The sequence below is a fragment of the Platalea leucorodia genome (assembly GCF_965183815.1).
Source record: "Platalea leucorodia genome assembly, chromosome: Z".
Taxonomy (NCBI): domain Eukaryota; kingdom Metazoa; phylum Chordata; class Aves; order Pelecaniformes; family Threskiornithidae; genus Platalea; species Platalea leucorodia.
The window spans coordinates 69,522,457-69,542,841 of record NC_138858.1 but is presented as its reverse complement, the minus strand read 5'-3'; the positions used below and the strand labels follow the sequence as shown (position 1 = coordinate 69,542,841).

General features: G+C 38.1%; 1 protein-coding gene across 1 annotated transcript in view; it reads right to left on the bottom strand.

The window, feature by feature from the left end:
- Positions 1–20,385, bottom strand: part of DTWD2 (DTW domain containing 2) — a gene marked incomplete at its 5' end in the record, with an annotated part of 107,218 nt that overhangs the window by 4,333 nt on the left and 82,500 nt on the right. The window contains one exon of the mRNA XM_082336729.1: positions 3,845–3,973. Coding sequence (XP_082192855.1) covers positions 3,845–3,973 — 129 coding nt within the window. The remainder of the gene's footprint in view (positions 1–3,844; positions 3,974–20,385) is intronic.

Genomic DNA, 20,385 nt, shown 5'->3' with positions numbered 1-20,385 from the left:
GCAGGTTCTTCATTTTCTGGTTGCCTGACTCAGTATCACGGGGCCTCATGTGCAGATGTGTAAAGCAATCACAAATGTAACTGCAGTCAGCAGGAGCTGAGTTTCTACCAAGTAAAATGTCACTCTTCTGACCACACAGGAAAATCAAGTGACTTACTTATATTGGGCATCAAACTAAGTGCCCATTTTTAACTTCCATGGCTTTTGACTTCAATTTGCCATCTTATATGCTGGGAATAGCAGTCATTTAATTCAGAGATGGTATAAAAAAAGTGCACAAATGTTTATGAAGCTCTTGGCTATTGCAACATTTATAGAAGCACCTTTGAGAAACTGACAATTTTATCTTTGAAAAGTAGGCTGGGCCAATTCTGAGTGGTAGGGATAAAACAGAATACAGGACTGGGAATTCTAGACACTAGCAAAACATTCACCCTGGACCTGAATAAGACAGAAGTCCTAATGAAGGAAAAATATGCCAACATTGTCCTAGCACACCAAAGGAAAAAGTAAATATACAAAACCCACTTTCATGTCAGTATTTCTAATTTTTCATGGGTTTAACTTCTACAATAAACAAAAACATTCTTTTAACATAAAAGCATACGATAGCCACACTGTCACAAAAGACATACAAGTTTCTAGAAAAGTTTCTTTACGCAGAGTTCCAATTTGAGCTATATTTTCTTTTGTGGCGACACACTTTGTCCCGGTCTGGTTCTAAATGCAATTGATTTAATGTTGAGGTGACTCTCTAGTGCTACAGAAGTGGACATGGAGGTGGCATACTCTACACTATGTCAATTGCAGAAGCAATTTTTGACCTGGGAACCTTTTTTAGTAGGCGGATATCAAGTACCAAAATATTCATTATCTGATGAAGAGGGATAGAAGCATCCCAGGGTGGACACTAGAATGTAGTGAATACATGGATGAGCTTTAAATCTCTTTCACAGACCCTTCTGTACTACATTCTGGGCACACAATCAGATTGCAGACCTGGGTCTATGTTGCGAAACTACTCGTAGGTCTTTTTCAAAAGGCTTATTAAATTGATATTACTAATGTCAGCAACAAAAGATTAAGAAGGACATTATCTTAATAACCTCTTCCATCACCGACTAGTGGGATCACAAGTTGCAAGGAAAAGGCTAATGTCCAATTAGTATTCTTTGACCTGCAACAAACTTAAACTCAAGAACTGTTAAATTCCAAATTCCTCCAGTGACACGTAAGAGTTGTAAACTGGCTGGTAGGAAGACATAATCCAGTGGGTTGCATTCCATGGCTGCAGGAGTGCGGGAGGTCAGTGGGACAGGCTTACAAAAGCATTTTATCTTCCAGTTAGCAGTGAGGGGGTATTCAGATCATCTTTGCTGTCTAGTTTTTGCAGAAAATAACTTATTAGTTTCCATGCAGTAATATACTCAATTGCCTGTCTCCAACTAGATCAGCTTTTGGGTTTTTGAGAGTCAAAGATCACCTTGCTGTGCTTTGACTTCAGAGGATCATTTAAAAATACGGATCTATCAAAAAGGATAATGGTTATTTGACTCCAGTAAATATTCCAAGACCAACACATGCTAAAAAGGAAATTAATCCTACCTGACTGCTAACTGAATGAAACTTTTTAGAATCTAGCACCAGTTATTCTCAATGACATTTGTCAGCCCTGTAATTTTAAATTCAGATCTTAACTGAAGAAGTTAACCATAAATTTAAAGGTAGTTAAATACTTTAATATCCTATGTAAGAGACATAGAAACTTTACTGATACTAATCTCCAAATTTTCTTAAGTTTCTCACATCTTGGAAATACTTTTTCTTTTTAAGAAGTTGTATCCAAAGGTATTTTACTAATTCCCAAGAGCCTCAACTGATGGTACCTAAGTAATACTATTCCCCACTATTAGAATATTAAGAGACTGGTGAAAATATCCGAATGTTTCTATGACAATTTCGTTCTCAACTGAAGTAAAAAAACATTTTAAGGTGTGCATACATATACACTGTCTCCTAACATTTGTTATAGGATGTACGATTCAAAATTAATAAACTCTTCTGACGTTAAGTGGCTTCAGGTTTTATCTACCATTAGGAAAAAGCACAAGAAACTCAATGGCACAAAGCCTTCAAGACCCAGAACAAAAATCTCATTCCAAACACGGCTTGCCACATTATTCAGTACCAATAAATCACTAATCAACTAAATAATCATCATGCTTTTCTGGCTTCATGAAAATTAGACATCAGAGTGATTATAGGCTGTAATCTCCGCCAAGTTTACTAGTATCTTCCATTGCTACAAAATACTAATCATACTTTAGACTGAGTATAACTTCAGTAACATAAGACTGCAACATATAAATTCCATATATTACAGCAACTGAATAGTTGTTAATAGTTAACTGTTAATTACAGTTAATTAACACAGTACATAAAACAAAGTAGTTTTCAATACACTATAGTTAAGAAATACCCGAAAGAAAATAATTTAAAAAACGAAAATCAATCTAGCATGTTACATTTGTAGAATTTAGTATATTACATGTGCCTGGTATATGGCCTATGTTTTGAAGTTTTGCTATAAGAAATGTCAAGTGAACTTAGAAAAACACCACAGGAAGAAATAACTACAACAGTGCATCTCTGCACTATTTGCCCTGCAACATACACCACAGCACTTCTATTTGTTTTGAGCTAAATCCCCAACTGTCATCTCTACAGATTTTTATTCTGTATTGTAGCAAGCACAGCATATATTTGCTGCCTTATAAACCAACTTTTTAAAACAAGTAATGTACAGGTGAAGAGAATCTGAGTCACTCTTCTCATCATACTTAGAATTACAGGAAGTAGTGTGTGAGATAGTAGTACAGGATGAGAGAATGTGATGGGAAAGAAGAATGAGGTAGAAGGAAAGAAGGGACTGGACTGCTGAGTTAAAAATGCATAAAAGGTACAAGAGAGAAACAATGAACAGAAAGGACAAATGGAAAGAAGAGGGAAAAAGAAAAGGGAGACTGAGTAACAAGTACAGCAAAAAGGGAACTCAAATCCTGAGACGAATGAACCGCAAGACTACACAGTGAAAACTTGTAAAAGTGGAAGTGTCTGGGGAAAGCACCAGACCATTAAAGGAAGGGAAAGAAAAAAAAAAAAAAAAAACAAGGGAAAAAGAGGAACTGAGGAGATGGGCTAGGAAGGTAGCGGTTGTTTCCAATAACCAATTTATTACTCCATACACAAAATGGGCTACCAGGGTAAAACTGGTCTGTAAGATAAGTAGTCTGCATTCAGCCTTCATGGACATTGCAGCACCAAATACAATCTGTTACAGGACATGATCTGACCCTAACTGGTACTTTAAACGTCATCAAAGCAAGGTTTTTGGCCCTGAATCTTGTCCAGGTTTATCTTCAGACAACTCTTTGTGGCAAAAGAGCCAATCTATTTCCATTATGGGATGAAACAAAAATTAGAATTTAGCATAGAAAAGTACTAGAATTTAACATACTGAGAAGAGCAATAGCAAAACAATCATTCAAGACCTTTGTATCTAACAAGTTCCCTCAGCAATCTGACAGCAATGTTGAATAAAGAATAGGAAAACTATAGAGACTTTTGGAACACAACAAGGAACAGTCACAGTAATCTGAACATATTAGAATTAATAAATATCTGAAGAAAAATAGTTTCTATTGGTACATTCTTGTTTTAGTTTGCTATGCAACAAAAACATTACACTGTCGTTAAGATTTTGACTGTCAAATTAACAGCTAAGTACCTTCACTGTCCCTCTGCTATTCATAAAAGAAAAACTCAGGTGTTTAATTTTACGTACCTCTTGTATACTCTTATTTTTTTCCATGATAGTAAGAGCAACAGCTGCACATTCAAGTGTAGACAGACAGGTGTTTGTTGGTTGTGTACGAATTACGTATTGACTTGAAATGTTGGTTTTTAACTGCACCTGAAAAATAGCAAACTCTACTAAAATAAACAGGTCAGTACAGCAAACAAGATACTTCTTCCCTACACTAAGCAAAACACAGCCCCTTCCCCTCTGTGGTCAGTTGCCTTCCTTCCTTTTTGTGGTTTTGTCTCCCAGTAGCCAAGGACCCTATGCTACTGTTTAGTACAATACTGTAATACCTGCAAGTCACCATCAGAGACAAGAACTGCACAAACTGTTACTGTACAAACACGTACAGAAAATAAAATTGTTTGTTAGAGAAAGACCGAGTGAAATTTTAGCAACGAATTTCAGTTGCCATAGATATCCTATGACAAAAATAAGATTATTCACCTATGCTTGTTTTATTGCACACTCTAAACACACACGATTCCGTACAATGTAGAGTGACTATATCGTCACCGACACTATTTACCTTAGTTAAATATTACTTGTCAAGTTCTGAATGAAAGAGTTTTAGAAACTACTTTTATTCATATAATGTACTAGGTCACTGATTAGAACTATCTGCTTACTGAAATCATGTTTGAAAATGATTTATTCGCCCTGCCTCAAGTGATAACCACTCTATACTATCTCACAAATTAAAGTTTTTTAAGAAAAAGAAATTTAATTCAACCACTACGCTGCCTGTTTTATCAGTTCCAAAATCTTTTACTGAGTTTATAAACAGCAGTTGAAACACCACAGAATTTACATTACTAAACTTTGTGTGAAAATTCAGATATTATTCCTTTATTTCTAAAATTTCCAACTCCACTTATGTTTAAAATATAATTTGCCAAACAAGTTGATGTTTTAGCAACACTGTCACTATTCATAACCAAAAATTATCAGTTTCTTTTCCAAAAAATTGTAGTATGGTACAATAAACCCTAAGGAATTATTACAAAAGAGCAAGTCAATTTTCTTTTTTTAAATCTCATCCCAGCAATTGTCTTTTATTTTTCCTTCTTCTCAAAAAAGTGAGTGACTGTTCCCCATGGCCATCATGATACTGCTCCCATTCTGCTTGCCAGAGGTTTTTCAGCATTCCTCACTTCATTATTTTTCCTCTTCACTTTTCCCATTCTTGCTTTTATTTGTAATGCTTCATTCTCCTTCATCTCTTTTACATGCAATCACCCATTCTTAAAAGTTCAAGATATCTCATTTATAAAAGGGAAACTCCAAGCTGCTGAAGAAACATGAATGAATAAGATCAAATTCCAATGTTTTACCTGATCCCAATGTAATGGGAATTAAAAATAAATAAGTAAAAAGAAGGCAACAAGAGAAGAGGAAAGCAATTCTGGAAAGGACAAATAAGTTAGCTATAAAAGTTCAATATACTCAAATATAGGAAAAGACAGAAAAATGTATCATTGTGACAGAAGGTCCTAACTTGTTTATCAAAGGAAACCTTTTTTTTTTAAGATGCTAATATTGAGATTGGGTAGGCTTGAAGGACCAAAACATGCACATTTCAGAATGTTTTAAAAGTTTCCAGCAAGGATTGTTTAGATAGTTTGGAGAGATCACTTTCAACAGCCAAAGAATACACACTTGGGTTGAGAAATTGAGAAGATGAATGCATGCTAGTTACGTAAAGAATACAGCATACTAGCATTATGATTTTTGCATTATATAAAGATACATTTGTATTCTTTTCACAACTGTAATACTGGAGGTGTCATTTTAATTAAATAATTTTAAAATCACATCTTCCAATCAGGTTATACAATTACCAACTGTTAATTAAACTGAAAATGCACCAGTGGTCTCAAAGCACATATAAATGTATCTTTCCTGAACATACTTACTATTCTTAGATATTTCAAGGTAATGGTTACAGGTGATGATATACAGTAATTTCCTGCAAATTCAATGGTCATCTCCACTTAAAACTCATTTTCATTTTCTGCAGCTATTCAGCATATTTCTGCAAATGAATTGGCACAATGTATGACATATTACTCAATGAATGCCTATTACTTACTCTAAAGTCAAACCTGATACATTTAAAGCCAAGATAGTTTAAGTAGTTGATTTTTCCATGTCTGCAAACTCAGAGTCTTTAGTCTCTATCTCTGTACTCTGACTGTCAAAAGAATTTATATCCAGCACCTCATTAGCAGATTGTGCTTGCTATTACACTATACTGGAAGCCGACAGGCTACAATCTTTAATTTATAGTTATACTGTAGTTTTTATCTACTGTATGAAAGATGTTAACAGTTACTTGGATATTCAACAGCAAACTCAGTCCACATGCTGGGGAATAGATTCAGGACAGATTCAAGAATGAAGCTAGTGGATATATACTAACCTTTATCAACTACCTTCTTCAATTTGGTATCAAAAAATTAAAAAGAGAATAAATTGATTTAGGAGACAAAATGTAGAATTTGGACATCAGTGCATGTAATGAAATGCAAAAGAAAATTAAAATGAAATATTTTCATTTGTTGTTCCTCAAAGTTTTCTTTGTTTTTATGCTTCTTTTACTGGGACCATGTATGGGTCTCCACCATGACAGAGTAGGAAAGCTAGTTATTTAAAGTATACAGACATCTATGCTGCAGAGAGCTTTTAGTCTCTACTTAGAAATTCCTAGATAGGTATTAAAAACGAGGATAAACTCAGTCCGTTGTTTCTCCAGCATGTATCCTGCCGCAGAGCAGAAACATATCCACACTTCTCAGCAGCTGACAGCCACATTCTTCATAGAGTTTCTCTACAGAGGTTGAGAGAAACCACCTCATGGACTACCTGCAGGCACACTGGCTTCCCGCTCCTTGGACGTATACAACAGTGCCTTAAGGCTTTTTTTTGTAAGAGCTGGGAATAGTTCTGTCTGCTGGTTTCCATACTTCATTTTTTGGGGCTCATGCTGAAAAACTTTTAAGATCATCAGCAGTCCAGAGAAAGGAAAATTATTCATAATTGCAAGACAACTTCTGTGGAAGAAAAGCTGCCTGCACTCCACCTTACACTGTGGAGCCAAAAAGTCTATAAGTGCAGCTCTCAAACAGCCGACATAGTATGAAAAGGCAACCTTATATTTCTAACAGCAACAGCAGCAACAACCAAATTTCTTCTTTCCTGGGAAGAGCGAGAGGATGGAAACAAGTGGTCCCCATTCTTTCTTCTGAAAAATTACATATTCACTGGGATGAGATGAAAACACCACAGACAGACAGCACAGTAGTGGAGATCAGAGGCAACTCCCTTCTACAGTTTGTCTCTTAGGCTTCTTTCAGCAAACGTGCATTTTACTCTACTCTTTACTCCAAAACAATATAGAAAACAAAATGAATTAATATAGTTAATACATATTTCAGACATGGGAAGAATATCTTCTTGAAAAGAAATCATCTATGTATATTAAATATTTACTGTTCTCAAATGTGATTGGGTAGGAGGACAACTTCTCTCATTTTCAACCAACAGGTCTAAAACTTGCCCTGCCTTTTGTGGAGCTAGTAGTTTCAGGTAGGGTATTGCAACAGTCTCATCAAAGCTTCTGCACTACCTAGATGGATTAATTCTCTGTCTGTCACCTGTATATGTCACATGCAGCTGAACAAGCTTAATTCAAAGTTACAGAAATGTTCCCCCACAGTTAATGCAAACAAAATCAGATCATCTGCCCCTTACATTACACTTCAAAAACTCAGCATGAATATACATAAATACCCTATTTAAGTACATTTCAAAACAACAATCATGAGATTTTATAACCACTTTTCCATAAAATGCTAAAGATATCATGATACAACCAATTTACTTTTTTTTTAGCTGTCAAAGTAATTTGCAAATCATATGCGCATTTTGGAATAATTTCAGTTACTAACAAAATACAGCAATGTCAAATTGAAAAAGCACCAGCCTACTTAACAGCACTCACCAAAATAAACAATAGCATAAGACAGAAGATGGAAACTATCTCAACCAATTTAAACTAGAGAGAGGAATTTAGATAAGCTGAATGCAATTATTCACTGGAATTTAGCCAAGACACTGAAATTAGCATATCTATTCTCTTCATAAGTGCAACGGAGTTTGGGGACTTAGTTTCCAAGCCATCAGAAGCATGAAGCAACACATACAATAAGATTTCATTTCTATGTGTAACTCAAGACCCGGAGAGTCTTTTTCCAAAAGCCTGAATGTCAGCAATTCTCACAAACTGTTACATTAACTCAATAAACACTGGCTTCTCTGCCTATGCACCACCCTCTTAGCAAATGCTACAGCCTTTGAGCATTTACAAAGGATCTGAACCACGTAAAAATAGTGACCCTTCAGTATTTCTCAGGCCTGAGTTCTTCTTCCATGGGCCTCTTTGGAGACGCCCCAGGCAAGTGATGACCCAGCTGATCCTGTTCAGCCATTCAGAACTGATGGAAGCAAAAGTGTTGCCCTGATGGGGTCAAACACCTGCTGTTTGAAATTTTAGAAATTTAAGTCAGTGAAGACAGGCAACTGATTTCTGCTCTTATTTTAAATATTAGGACTGGAGCTTTTGCAGAAAGCTCTAAGTGCCACCCTCAGTCCTCTCCTTAATGTCAATATCCTTTTTACCTTTTCGATGCCAATTCCTTCATCATTACTCTTACTAGCTTTATTCTCCAAACAGAATCCAGCATTATGCAAAATTCTATTTGGAAAACAGTGCACCCCCAAGAACACAGAAAGGCTATAAAGTTAGTGCACCTGTCTCACAAGGCACACTCAACAATTCTTGATTTTGTCTGTCCTGTTTTGTGCAATTAGGCTACAAGCACTTTAAAACAAGCAGAGGAAAAACATACTCTTCTGTGGCTTCTATGAAAAACCTAGTACTTATTTTAAGATCCTCTCCTCTTTTACTTATGTTCATAATGTCCTTATAAAATCTGAATTTCTGTTTGGGAATTAATTTGCTCAACTCTCAGAGAATGAAGTAAGCAAGTACCATCCGTCATCCTGCTTAACATAGGCAGTAGTTATTGTTCATATGTACTGCTACTTTAATAAATATCTTCCAGAAAAAATACCACAACCCATTTTAAAAAAACTCAAAAACTCAGAAGGCACAAAAAAACCCAGAAAGAGTACAACCACATCCTGCCATCTCGCCCATCATTCCAGAAACTAAGAAAAAATTGCTTTTAAGGTGCTGAAGAGGAAGAGCATTCTCTGTGTGCTACTGTACAAACAACCTCAGACAGAAAAGGGTGTCAGGCAGGTGAAAGATCTTTCACTCAGTATCCAGTTGACACAAGCACCTTTTACCTGTAAGCCAAAACAAACTATTTTCTATATCTTATAGAAGTTTCATGCAGTTAAATAAAATTACCTTTGTGACAGTGAAGATAGCCTGAGTAAATTTACTCTCAGCATGCTACTGAAATTTAAATCAGGAATATAAATAAGTTATTTTGTTCAAAATCTTGGCTTTAATTTAAAGTGACATCTTAAGAGCACTCTGTTTCTAAATACTGGAGGGAATAACTGCCATGCAACTGTCATAAATGGATAGCCTGGAAGAGTACACAGATGTCACAAAACCCTCTGTCCACTTTGCATACCTTTTGATTGAATGTTTAGGCATATCCATGACATTCCTGTGTATGTTCCATGTAAAATGGTGAAACAAGTCATATATTATATATGGACTTCCAGGTAAACTTGAAGAAATTTTTTCAATTTCTATGAAATGACAAGCTACTCCGCATATTGTCTCAGACAACTTCCAATGAACCTCAAAACATTTCTCTTTGGGTACCCCACAAATGCTTCCTCTCAGGCATTTTATGGCATCAGGTCAGATGCCAGAGTCTTATCACTACAAAAAGCCTCAGGATCTCTCCTGTGGTGATGAGAACAGTGGCAAACATGTAATATTCTGTCTCTGCAAGAGCGGCATAATTGCTTCTGCTGAACAGTGGCTGTGTGTAGGTTCTATCTAGTTATGCTCCTTTCAGCCTGTGTAGAAGAACCTGAATTTGGAGTTGCAACTCAGTTTAGCTCTTTCTCAGGTCAAAACCAGAAGCCTTCTTACACCCTTACAAAACGCACCTGTGTAAAAGCAGTGCCCAGAATTTCTTTCATCAAATATGTTGTTAATGTATGAAAATACATTAAACTTCTATGCACTTTCAAGAATGCTCTTTCTTTGCTTTTGGAACCAAAACAATTTAAGAACCAAATTTTATTGCTGTTGGGTATTACATGCTAAAGATAAATGGTCCAGGAGAAACCAGCAGAGCTACTCACTGAACGACTTCATGTTCATCATCTGAATATAATCCTACATGAGGTCTCTTTGTTACATGACTGTGTCAAATGACACCTCTTTTAAAAACATCACCTCTGTATTTCATTGTGTCTCTTTCCTTTTGCTATATAAGTAAGTTTGAAAGAAAAAAAAAATCCTGTAATTTGATATTTAGAAAAATATTTGAGAATGCCACAAGTACATCCTGGGGAAAAAAAAAATAGTAGTGTTTCACAATGTTCTGACCTTTCTTTTAAAATGTCTTTTTAACGAGGAAAACTCAGATTGTACAAAGTATTTCTCTACTGTGTTCCTTGCTTTCATTTTTAGACATAGTTGATTGACAGGAAGAGAAATTAGATTGCAAAATGAATGTGTCCTTCACAGACAGTGATTCTTACATCACATTCCTACAGAATTTTTTTTTTTTAAAAAAACAAACAAAATAAAAGAAATTTGGCACACACACACGCCCCCCCAACTATATGCATTTTCTCCACCCCACCCCTGCCAAACTTTAAGTTTTTAGAGTGCTCCTACAGTGCTTCAGCCAAATTTGTTCAACAGAGATTCCTTCCCACGACCTGGGCAAGGAAGCAATGAACATAAAAAGGAAATACTGCCTTTAAAAAGTAAATCAGAATAAACGCAAAGCTCTTATGATTGTAGAAGATAACATTACATTTTCCACATGTAAAAAATTGTGGTAAATGAACCAGGGCAGAAAAAAGCAGTGTAAACAAAAAACATTACCAATAGCATCATTTATCTGTGGAAGACAAGTTTCTCACATAGCAAGCTTCCTACTTTGTAATTTAGCTTGTGTAAAGACTGGAGAATTTGATACAGAAACATGAAACTTCCATTTATTAAACAGTTGAAAGAATTGCAAGCTAAATACCTACTAAAGTTAAAAAATAGCAACCAAAATAGATACTTCACTTTTCTAAATAAATCTGTAATCCAATCTATATGTATATATTGATCATCTTTACATGATACTGAACTTAAGGTAAAATTCAGGTTGCAAAGCACAATTTTTCTTGCAGGAGAACCTGGTAATTCAAAATACTTAGTACCATGTATGCAGATTGTTTTGAGAAAGTCCAACAACTACCTAATAATTCCTTAGGCTATTTATTTCTCTCTTTAATGTACTATGAAATCAAAGATCTACAAAGACACATGGAATACTTTGCAGTGGCCTCCTTAGCACTTCATTTGTTCTACACAACTATTTACAACAGGCCCTTGTGCTGCCTATGCAACCATTTCTGAAGTGTTTTTACCAGGAATCTCATTACAGTTTTTGTAAGAACTCAAATTTTTAGCATCTTCTCAAAGATGCTAAGAGAATTCAACAGTTTAGCACTTCTCACATCTTGCAAAGTCAAATAAAATTGTCTCCTCTTTAGATTGTCAAATAAGGTAATACAAACACCTGCAAACTTTAGAAGAATCACCAAAGTAAACAATGTTTTTGAAAGTTATTGCAGATGCTTATGCCCATCTGCATATTTTGAATCCTGAATGTTATATACAATACGGAAGGGGTAAAATTACAGAACCACAATGTTTCAAACCATTTCCTATGATGTTTGTCATCACTTACACCATGCATGGAAAACATATTGTGTGAAATAAGTGTCCACCCCAAAAGAAGTTTGGAAAATAAACCTATGCCTACCTGAGAACCTCTTTTTTCAAAGAAGAAAACAGGATATTCAGGCCTACATTTAATGTTTAAGATGTAAACAGTAAGTACATATTTTAAAAAAGAAGTAATTTCTTCAGTATTGCTGCTCTGCAGAAAGTAAGTATCGAACTTCCTAGATAAGTACCATGAACTTTTACATTAATGAAAATCGTCATCAGTAGAAGTTATCTAAAACAGCAGTTTCTAAGGTGCCAAGACCAGGCTGCTGACAGTGACAGATAAGTTTCAGTCTCCAGTGCTGGACGGAGATTGAAGAAAGTTTGTATGCACATACCCTGCTTCCCTGAAAGACAAGACACTGAACTTGATGTCAGGAAATAACCTGAGCTCACTAAATCACTTCAGGCAAGCCACCTTCCTTCTCTGAGCTCCAAGGTCTTTATCTGTAAGATGATGTTTACCCAATGCTGTAAAGCACTTTGAAGGCTGAGGGAATGGATGATGGAGAAGCAGGAGACAAATCAGAAAGAGTAAGTGCTGTACTCGAGATAAGAGGAAAAGCACCTTCCTTCTGACATTTTTGTGCAATGTTTCTAAAAAAGCTATAGGAATGACAAAGAGAAAAAAGCAAACAAGAATTATGCCAACCTTTCTTACCCATAAGGATAAAAGAAAATCAAGGTTCCTTCACTGCTTCCCCTGTGTTTCTTGTATGAATATTTACAAGCACAAGAAGCACCACAAAAAAACCCAGAAGGCCTTACTGTCCTTAAAGAAAGTAAAATAGTATGGTCAACAGTTAAAGTAGATAACTGAAATAAAGTCCAAGTGCAGATAAGCTGTAGTTCTAATCTGGAAGTAATAGCTCAAATTCCTGTAAAAGAAGGCAGCCTGAGGCTGACCCATATGGCTTACATAAAATTAAGAGCTAACAGTTAAATTGTAAGGAAAGGAAAGTCCTAACAGCTAAGGCAAAACAGAAGACAGGATTGACCTAGTAATATTTGGACTATATATTTTGCACAAATAATTGAAATACCATCTGGTTATGGTCTCAGTTCTGAAACTGCAGGTTTTTACTTATAACTAAGCAATGACATAATACTGCCATTATGTTACATAAAAATAATTATATTTAAGCGCGAGTCATACAGGGCATGCCTGGCACTTCATAAAATGACTATGCATTTTTAGTTAATTTCCATGCATTGTAATTTTTTGTATTTAGAGAAAGAAAGATCCAGAAACTATTTCTAGTAATATCTCTCTTTCTCTGCTTACATTTCAAAAATGAATGTCAGGCAACAGATCAATATTTTATGCAGCACTGTTCTTTTAATAATTAATACAACAGGAAAGTGCTGCAAGTAAATTCAGTCAGTGAGCAGAGTACAGATCTAGAGAATGGGGTCATGAAATGAAGGAAGAAAATTTAATTTCATGTATTGTCACAGCCATTTAACTTTAATTACCTGCAAATATCAGAAAATTGGAAAGGAAAATTGAATACCTCAGTGTTAAAAAGTAGCATCAACGCTATGACATTGTTCTTTGGAACCTACTAATTACTTTTGCTTTTTCTGGTTTCTTTTTTTCTTATTGTATGTGAATAGTAGTAAGCACTTCTTTGGAAAGGGAAAAAAGGCAGTGGAAGAAGCTCCTGAGAAGAACTTTGGCAAGGGCAGAAGGGAACATGTAAAGAAAGACTAAAAGAAGGAAAAAGCCTTCAATTAATCTAGTTATTTGAAAGCAAGTTCAATCAAAATGAAAAATATTTCTAATTTCCTTTTCACAAAGTGTTCATATCCCAGGAGAATTTCAGCATGGACACAATGGTACAAAGCCTGCAATTGCTCCTGGATTGTTTTAGCAGCAGAACATTCAGATATTCAGCAAAGAGTTTAACAATAATTATGAAAGAAATGGCAAAGAAATAAATTAAAAGCAAAATTTCTTCCCAAGAGTGAAAATAGCATACACTTCTGACATCTGGCAAATTACCTGAGACCTTTCCATCACAAAGAAAATGTCACTGTATTGACAGGTAATAAATACATACTTATGACCAGAAAAATGTCAAAGTGGACCAATGTCATTCAAATTAACCTAAATGTCAGAAGGACAGGCTCCTGTTGATTGCTCAGCATCATATCTCAACTGTGCATGGCGTCTTGACCCAAGGTAAATCCCAGTTCTCTCCCTCTGATCTCAGTCTTCTTGAACAGCAATTTCTGCCTGTCCTGACACTTTTTTCTTTAGGGTACAAAACATTTCCTTGAGTGTTTCAGTTGTAATGAGACAGCAGCTAAAACCCGAACACATCAAACATTTCAGAATATGTAATAGATTTTAACAATTATTTTTAACATTTATCTTTACCTTTCAAGTCACTATACAGCAGGAGATATGAGCTACTTTCTTAATGAAAACATGTTTTCTTGCTACATCAAAAATTACTCAAATTAAAAACTCAACTCAGAAACAAAATTTTACTATCAAAGCTCACAGAGGCTTCTACAGCCTACAGATAATTGGGCTCTCCTATGGTTATTAGTAAAATCACCAATATGTCACACACATACAGATAAAAAACACTTATAGAACAAGTCAGTGAAAACAAGGGTTTTTTTCTTCCATTAGTATGAGGATGCATGGTTGAATGCATAGCGCTTTCTGGGACGTACATTACTACAGAACTGGCCTTCATTGCCTTGGGTTCTGATTTGCCTCCTGCCCACCTGCACCTCCGATTCATCACTGCACCTCTTTCCTTTGCAGAATTAAACTGGGCATTGTCCATTTACTTAGGTTCTATGGCAAAATTTGGTATTTAATCTCTCTCTCTCTTACGCAAATTGGAAATTGTGACAAATGAAAACTGAGATAGGAAAACACAAAGATAAAAGGGAGGATAAAAGGGGACTATAATAAAAAGTATTTACTACCAGGCACTATTTATTATTTGATCCTCATATATTCACTTGCCTAAGTCCCATAACTGTGGAGGATGAAAGAGCATATTTTTCGCAGCATCTCCTCAGCTCACTGAATAGGAGATTTTATAAAAATAATTCAGAGGGCAAACATCAGAAAAGGTACAAACTAAGATACAGCCAGATGACAACAGTGATTCTTGCTATCTTGCTTGCTCTTTTATTCCAGGTGTTTTCTGTATGCAGATGAATGGATGTTTTTATATTTCTATTTTTACATTAAATGTAATCCTCTCTCAAGGTGTTCAGACAGTTGCCTAAACATCTTCAACTGTATTACACTCATGTCTGTGAGCACTAAGCTCATTAGAAGGAAGTTTTTAACTTCATATAGAAGGAATTTATCTAAATGGCAGATTAAAGTTTAGAATAGCTGTTTGCCCCAGCAAAGATATTGTGATTTTTGGACATGCTTTCAGAAACAGACTGCTACTCCTTCTTTAATCCTCTAGGCTTGAAACTGGCAAATCCTCAAATAAAGTTTTGTTCTGTGAACATACTAGAGGATTAGACCACAAAACCCACTTTCTGTTAAAAAACACATCAATATAACTATTCACACACCTTTAACCATTACAGTTTGTCTATCAGCTCATTCATGACTTTACCCATCATTAGTGGAAAAATAACAGAATTAATTTCAGCTTCTGCTCAACTATGCATGCTGCCAATTTTGTATTGATAATTCCGGCATTGCTGCAAGTTGAATTGCTGGCAGAAGATGCTACTGCCAACTACAATTCAATGTCTTACACCTGTTGACACTTTTGCGTTTTATCCTATTTGCCATACACTTTGCCTTAAACCAGATGGCATTTTAGCATTTCCTGTGTCGCATTTAATCCCTCATTTTTCCCCATGGGCTTCTCCTACCTAGTAACTCCAGTGGCAACACTAGAATTGAAAAGCAGTTGGATCCCTAAAGGAACAGCTTTTTTAGTTTTGTTTTTATGTTCTTTTAAACAAAAAGTGTGGCAAGAGTGTTTTGAGCCAGCTTGTTTGAACAAAGATCCCTTATCTTGCTTTCCATACTCCAAGTCCAGTGCCTTCATTTCTTACTGCTGATACAATGCTCAGTGAGGTCCTGCCAATAGTTTGAGCATCCCTTCACTGACTCCTACAGAAGAAGGATGAGAATGCTCTTCCAAAGAGTCCCTACGATGAGAGCACTTCAAGCAATTTGCTTGATAAGACTTACTCTCAGGCTCCCCTAAGCATCTGTGAACCCATGCTCACCCACCAGAGGCAGCACAGAAACCACAAAGTCAATGCATTAAGTGCTACTCACTTTGCACAGCATGAAGTTTTGATGTGAGCAACAAGGTAAATTGGCAAAGAATTCTTAAAGCAGATGGTAAGGTGACTGACTGTGGTGAAAGATCAAAACTCTGGAAACTCAGGCAGCAGTTTGTGTTGACAACTGCCCAGGCATATTACAAGACGGTCAGTGAACAATGGGAAAGAAATGGAAATGCACAAGTGTTTCATAAATATTTCATCACACTGTCTTCCAAGTTGTAACATATGGATTTGGCCCACGCTTCTCAGAAGCTTAGAATAAGGAAAAGTTCCCCGTGCCCAATACATTGCCAAAGTTCTCTTTCATTGACTGGAGTTCAAGATAGCATATAACCTTGACACCGCAAATTTCTAGAGCCTTTTTGGAAGACAGCAAATCAACTATGAACAGGTAGTAACTTTTAATTAACAAGTTTATGAGGTGAAAGATCATAGCTTCCTGTCATCAGTAACACCTTTTGTAAATCTTTCCTTCCTATTGAAGACAATTAAGTATTCTGAAGGTTTTTGGAGTACTATGGTATTTTAGATTAGATTTTAGATGAAGGTCTTGGCTCAAAAGCATTAGGTTTACCTGCAAATGTGCAACCTATTCTAGTAGCTTTATGACGATGCATTTTACCACAGGATTCCTAAGATCTCATATAAATATGACTAGCTGGCTGTAAAAAAAAAAAGGTTAAAAAATAAAGCATATGGTAGCATTTACCTCACCTACTAGTAGGTCATGTTTTTTTCTACTTCATTTAACAGTTCATTTCAAGCCCATAAAGCTGTGTAAAAAAGAACACTTAATTCATTGGAAAAATGGGGGAAATTGAATTTAAGAGAATGTTTAATTAGTCTGGGAAGAATTTGGCTAGGATGCCTGAGCTAACAGCCCATCACTCACGGGAATACATCATAAAAATCTTGTTTGTTTTTTTTTTTCTTTAAATGAGTTGAAAGCACTTCAGCAAAAGAACATTTCCAGTAACAGGGGCTCCCTAAACTCATCTTCCCTGGTACAGAAGTGAGAATATGTGCATGGAACTAAAAACCTGGTATCATTTGAGAGCAACCTGGTGACTGTTTTGTGTACTCAGCACTGGCCGTTTGGAACAACCTATCCCAAAGACAAAACCTTATGCCCCACAGCTTGCCACCTATTAGATGTGTCTCCTCAGTCATTCCCACCATGGTTGCCTGGAGCACTCCAATGAAGTCGGGAAGGCACCTTCCCACTTTGCGCATGGGACAGAGGCACACCCTTGCGATGCTGCCTGAGCCCTTCTGAGCTTGTCTGGAGTCCTTACAAGGTGGGGTCCCACCACAGAGGTGAAGACCTAGAACTTGTGCATTGTGCATTAATTGCCAGGGTTTTGGTAGTGGGGGGCAGCAGGGCAGACGTCAGTGGGAAGAGGTGCCCTGTGCCAGACACAGCCGATTGTAGACAGCTCCACAATGGACAGGCCCTGCTTCAAGCCCATGCCCTGGTGGTCGCCTGGAGCCTGGACCATCACTATGGGAAGACCAGGACTGCTTAGCAGAGCTGGGGAGTCCGACCAACAGTCTCTGCTCAGCTCAGAAGGCAACGAGTAGTCAGCAGTGCTGAAGTGCCCATCTGGGAAGCTGCTGCGGAGGGAGGGAGGGCACTGCCAGAGAGAGGAGACTGACTGTCCCAGATGGGCACCCCAACATCTAGGACAGTAAAACAGAGGAGCCTCATGGTGAGTTAACAACACAGACCAACCAGAGCATTCCGGTTACAGTCCTTCACTCAGAAGAGTGAAATTACCTAAATGAGTGAGGTCCACAGCCTTTGCGCCAGGGACACGCCTCTGCAATGGTGTATTGGGTCTACGTGGCAAGGTTTGAGGCAGGCGAGAGCAGGAGAGGGCTGCAGGGGTGGCTTCTGTGAGAAGACACCAGGAGCTGCCCTCATATTGGACAGAGCCAGTTTTAGCCAGCTCCAAGATGGATCTGCCACTGGCCAAAGCTGAGCCTGTCAGCGATGTTGGTAGCGCCTCTGTGATAACATATTTAAGAAGGGGTAAAAAAACCTGCACAACAGCAGCTGGGAGAGAGGAGTGAGAATATGTGAGAGGAACAGCCCTGCAGACACCAAGGTCAGTGAAGGAGGGGGAGGAGGTGCTCCAGGCACCAGAGCAGAGATTCCCCTGCAGCCCCTGGTGAAGACCATAGCGATGCAGGTTGCTGTTATGTAGCTGATGAAGGACCACGTTGGAGCAGATATCCACCCTGCAGCCTGTGGAGGACAACCACTGTGGCAGGTGGATGTGCCCTGAAAGAAGCTGTGACCCTGCAGAGAGCTCACAGTGAAAGATGGAGATGAGCCCCTGCAAGACCAGGTCTTCTGGTAAGACCTGTGGCCCCGTGGGGGACCCATGCTGGAGTAGTCCGTTCCTGAAGGACTGCATCCCATGCAAGGGACCGATGCTGGAGCAGTTTGTGAAGAACTGCAGCCTGTGGGAAGGACCCACATTGGAGAAGTTTGTGAAAGACTGTCCCCATGGGTGGGACCCCATGCTGGAGCAGTGGAACAGCATGAGGAGGAAGGAGCATCAGAGATGAAGCATTATGAACTGACCACAACCCCCATTCCTCATCCCCCTGTGCCACTCGGAGGCAGGTAGAAGAATTAGGAGTGAAGTTGACCCTGGCAAGAAAGGCGAGGTGGAGTAAAGTGTTTTTTAGATTTATCCTTATTTCTCATTATCCTGCTCTGTTTGACTGGCAATAAATTAAATTAATATCCCCAAGTCAAGTCTGTTCTGCCTGTGACAGTAATAGGTAAGTGACCTCCACGTCCTTATTTTGACCCACAAGCTTTTTGTTGTATTTTTTGCTCCTGTCCTGTTGAGGATGGAGCATGATTGAGCAGCTTGGTGGGTACCTGGCAGCCAGCCAAGGCCAACCCACCACAAATGGTGGGGTTGTGGGGAAACTCAAGCTGGGGAGATACCACTGATGGCTCCAGAGAGCAGAGTCCTGGGGAGTCTGGGCCTATGTCACTTGTAAATGATGTCCTCTGTAGTGGAAAAAGCCTTTGGGATGAGCTGATGGAGGGGTATGTGGAGCAATGGGTCAATCCTGTTGTTTCCACAAAGGACACCCCTGCCCAGAGGGATAAAGTTTGGAAGCTATGACAGATGAATATTCTAACAGCTACGATGCATGTTTTGTAGAGACAAGGGGTGGGGGTTGTCAAAATGTTGAACCTGGACCAGGACCTATATCCTGATCCACAGTGACAAGGGGTGGAGACTGCAATGCATATAGATGTTGAAACCATTGTAATGCTCTTGATTTTGGTGTTTTGCAGGGGCAAGGCATGGAGTTTCACTGGGCACGCATAGACATTGGTACCACATCCATTCCTTTTGTCTGGTTGGAAGGGCAGAGTTTATAAGACATGTCTATTAAGGTTATGGTGACACTAAAAGCAGAGCTTGTAATGAATGTAACATTTTGCTGAGTAGAAGGATGGAATGTATTGGGCATAACTGTCAGGGTTTTGGTAGCAGAAGGGCAACAGGAGAGACCACTGCAAGAAGAGGCCAAGGGCTGCCTACTCCTCAACAGACACACCACATGTCACAGCTGAGCCCATCAGCTAAGCGTGGTGCCTCTGACCCAACCAGAGGAGTCTGTAGAACAAAAACATGTTTAAGAGAGTGGTAAAAGCAAAAAAGGGAACAAGGCCAGATCAGGAGGAGAGAAGAGGCAGACAAAAAGAAAAAGACCATACCAGACCAGGAGGAGGAGAGGGAAGACAGGAGCCAAATTAGCAGCAGACTGAGCAGGGGCTGCAGCCGAAGCAGTGGCCGCACAAGCAGCAGTTGAGCAGTGGGATACTGAAGGGACTACCGCCTGCGGAGGAACGCACTACCCCCAACCTCCTGCACGCCCTCTCCCCTCACTGAAGGGGCCAAGCGTAGCATGCAGTGAGTGGCCTCGAGAACAAACTGGGGGAGGAGAGGTTTCACAGAAACAAGGGGAGCCTTCCTTAAGTGTGCATTTGTTTTTCAGTTTCTATTACCAGAATCAGTAATCAGAAGTTTGTTTATTGAAATCACACCAAAATCAGTAAAACTGTTTTGCCTGCAACAAACCTGGCAATAAAATCATACTGTAAGGAAGTGAGGACTGACAGAAGAAAATGAGATAATACAAACAGGTTGAAATGCTGGGACTACAGACAAAGAGGGAAATC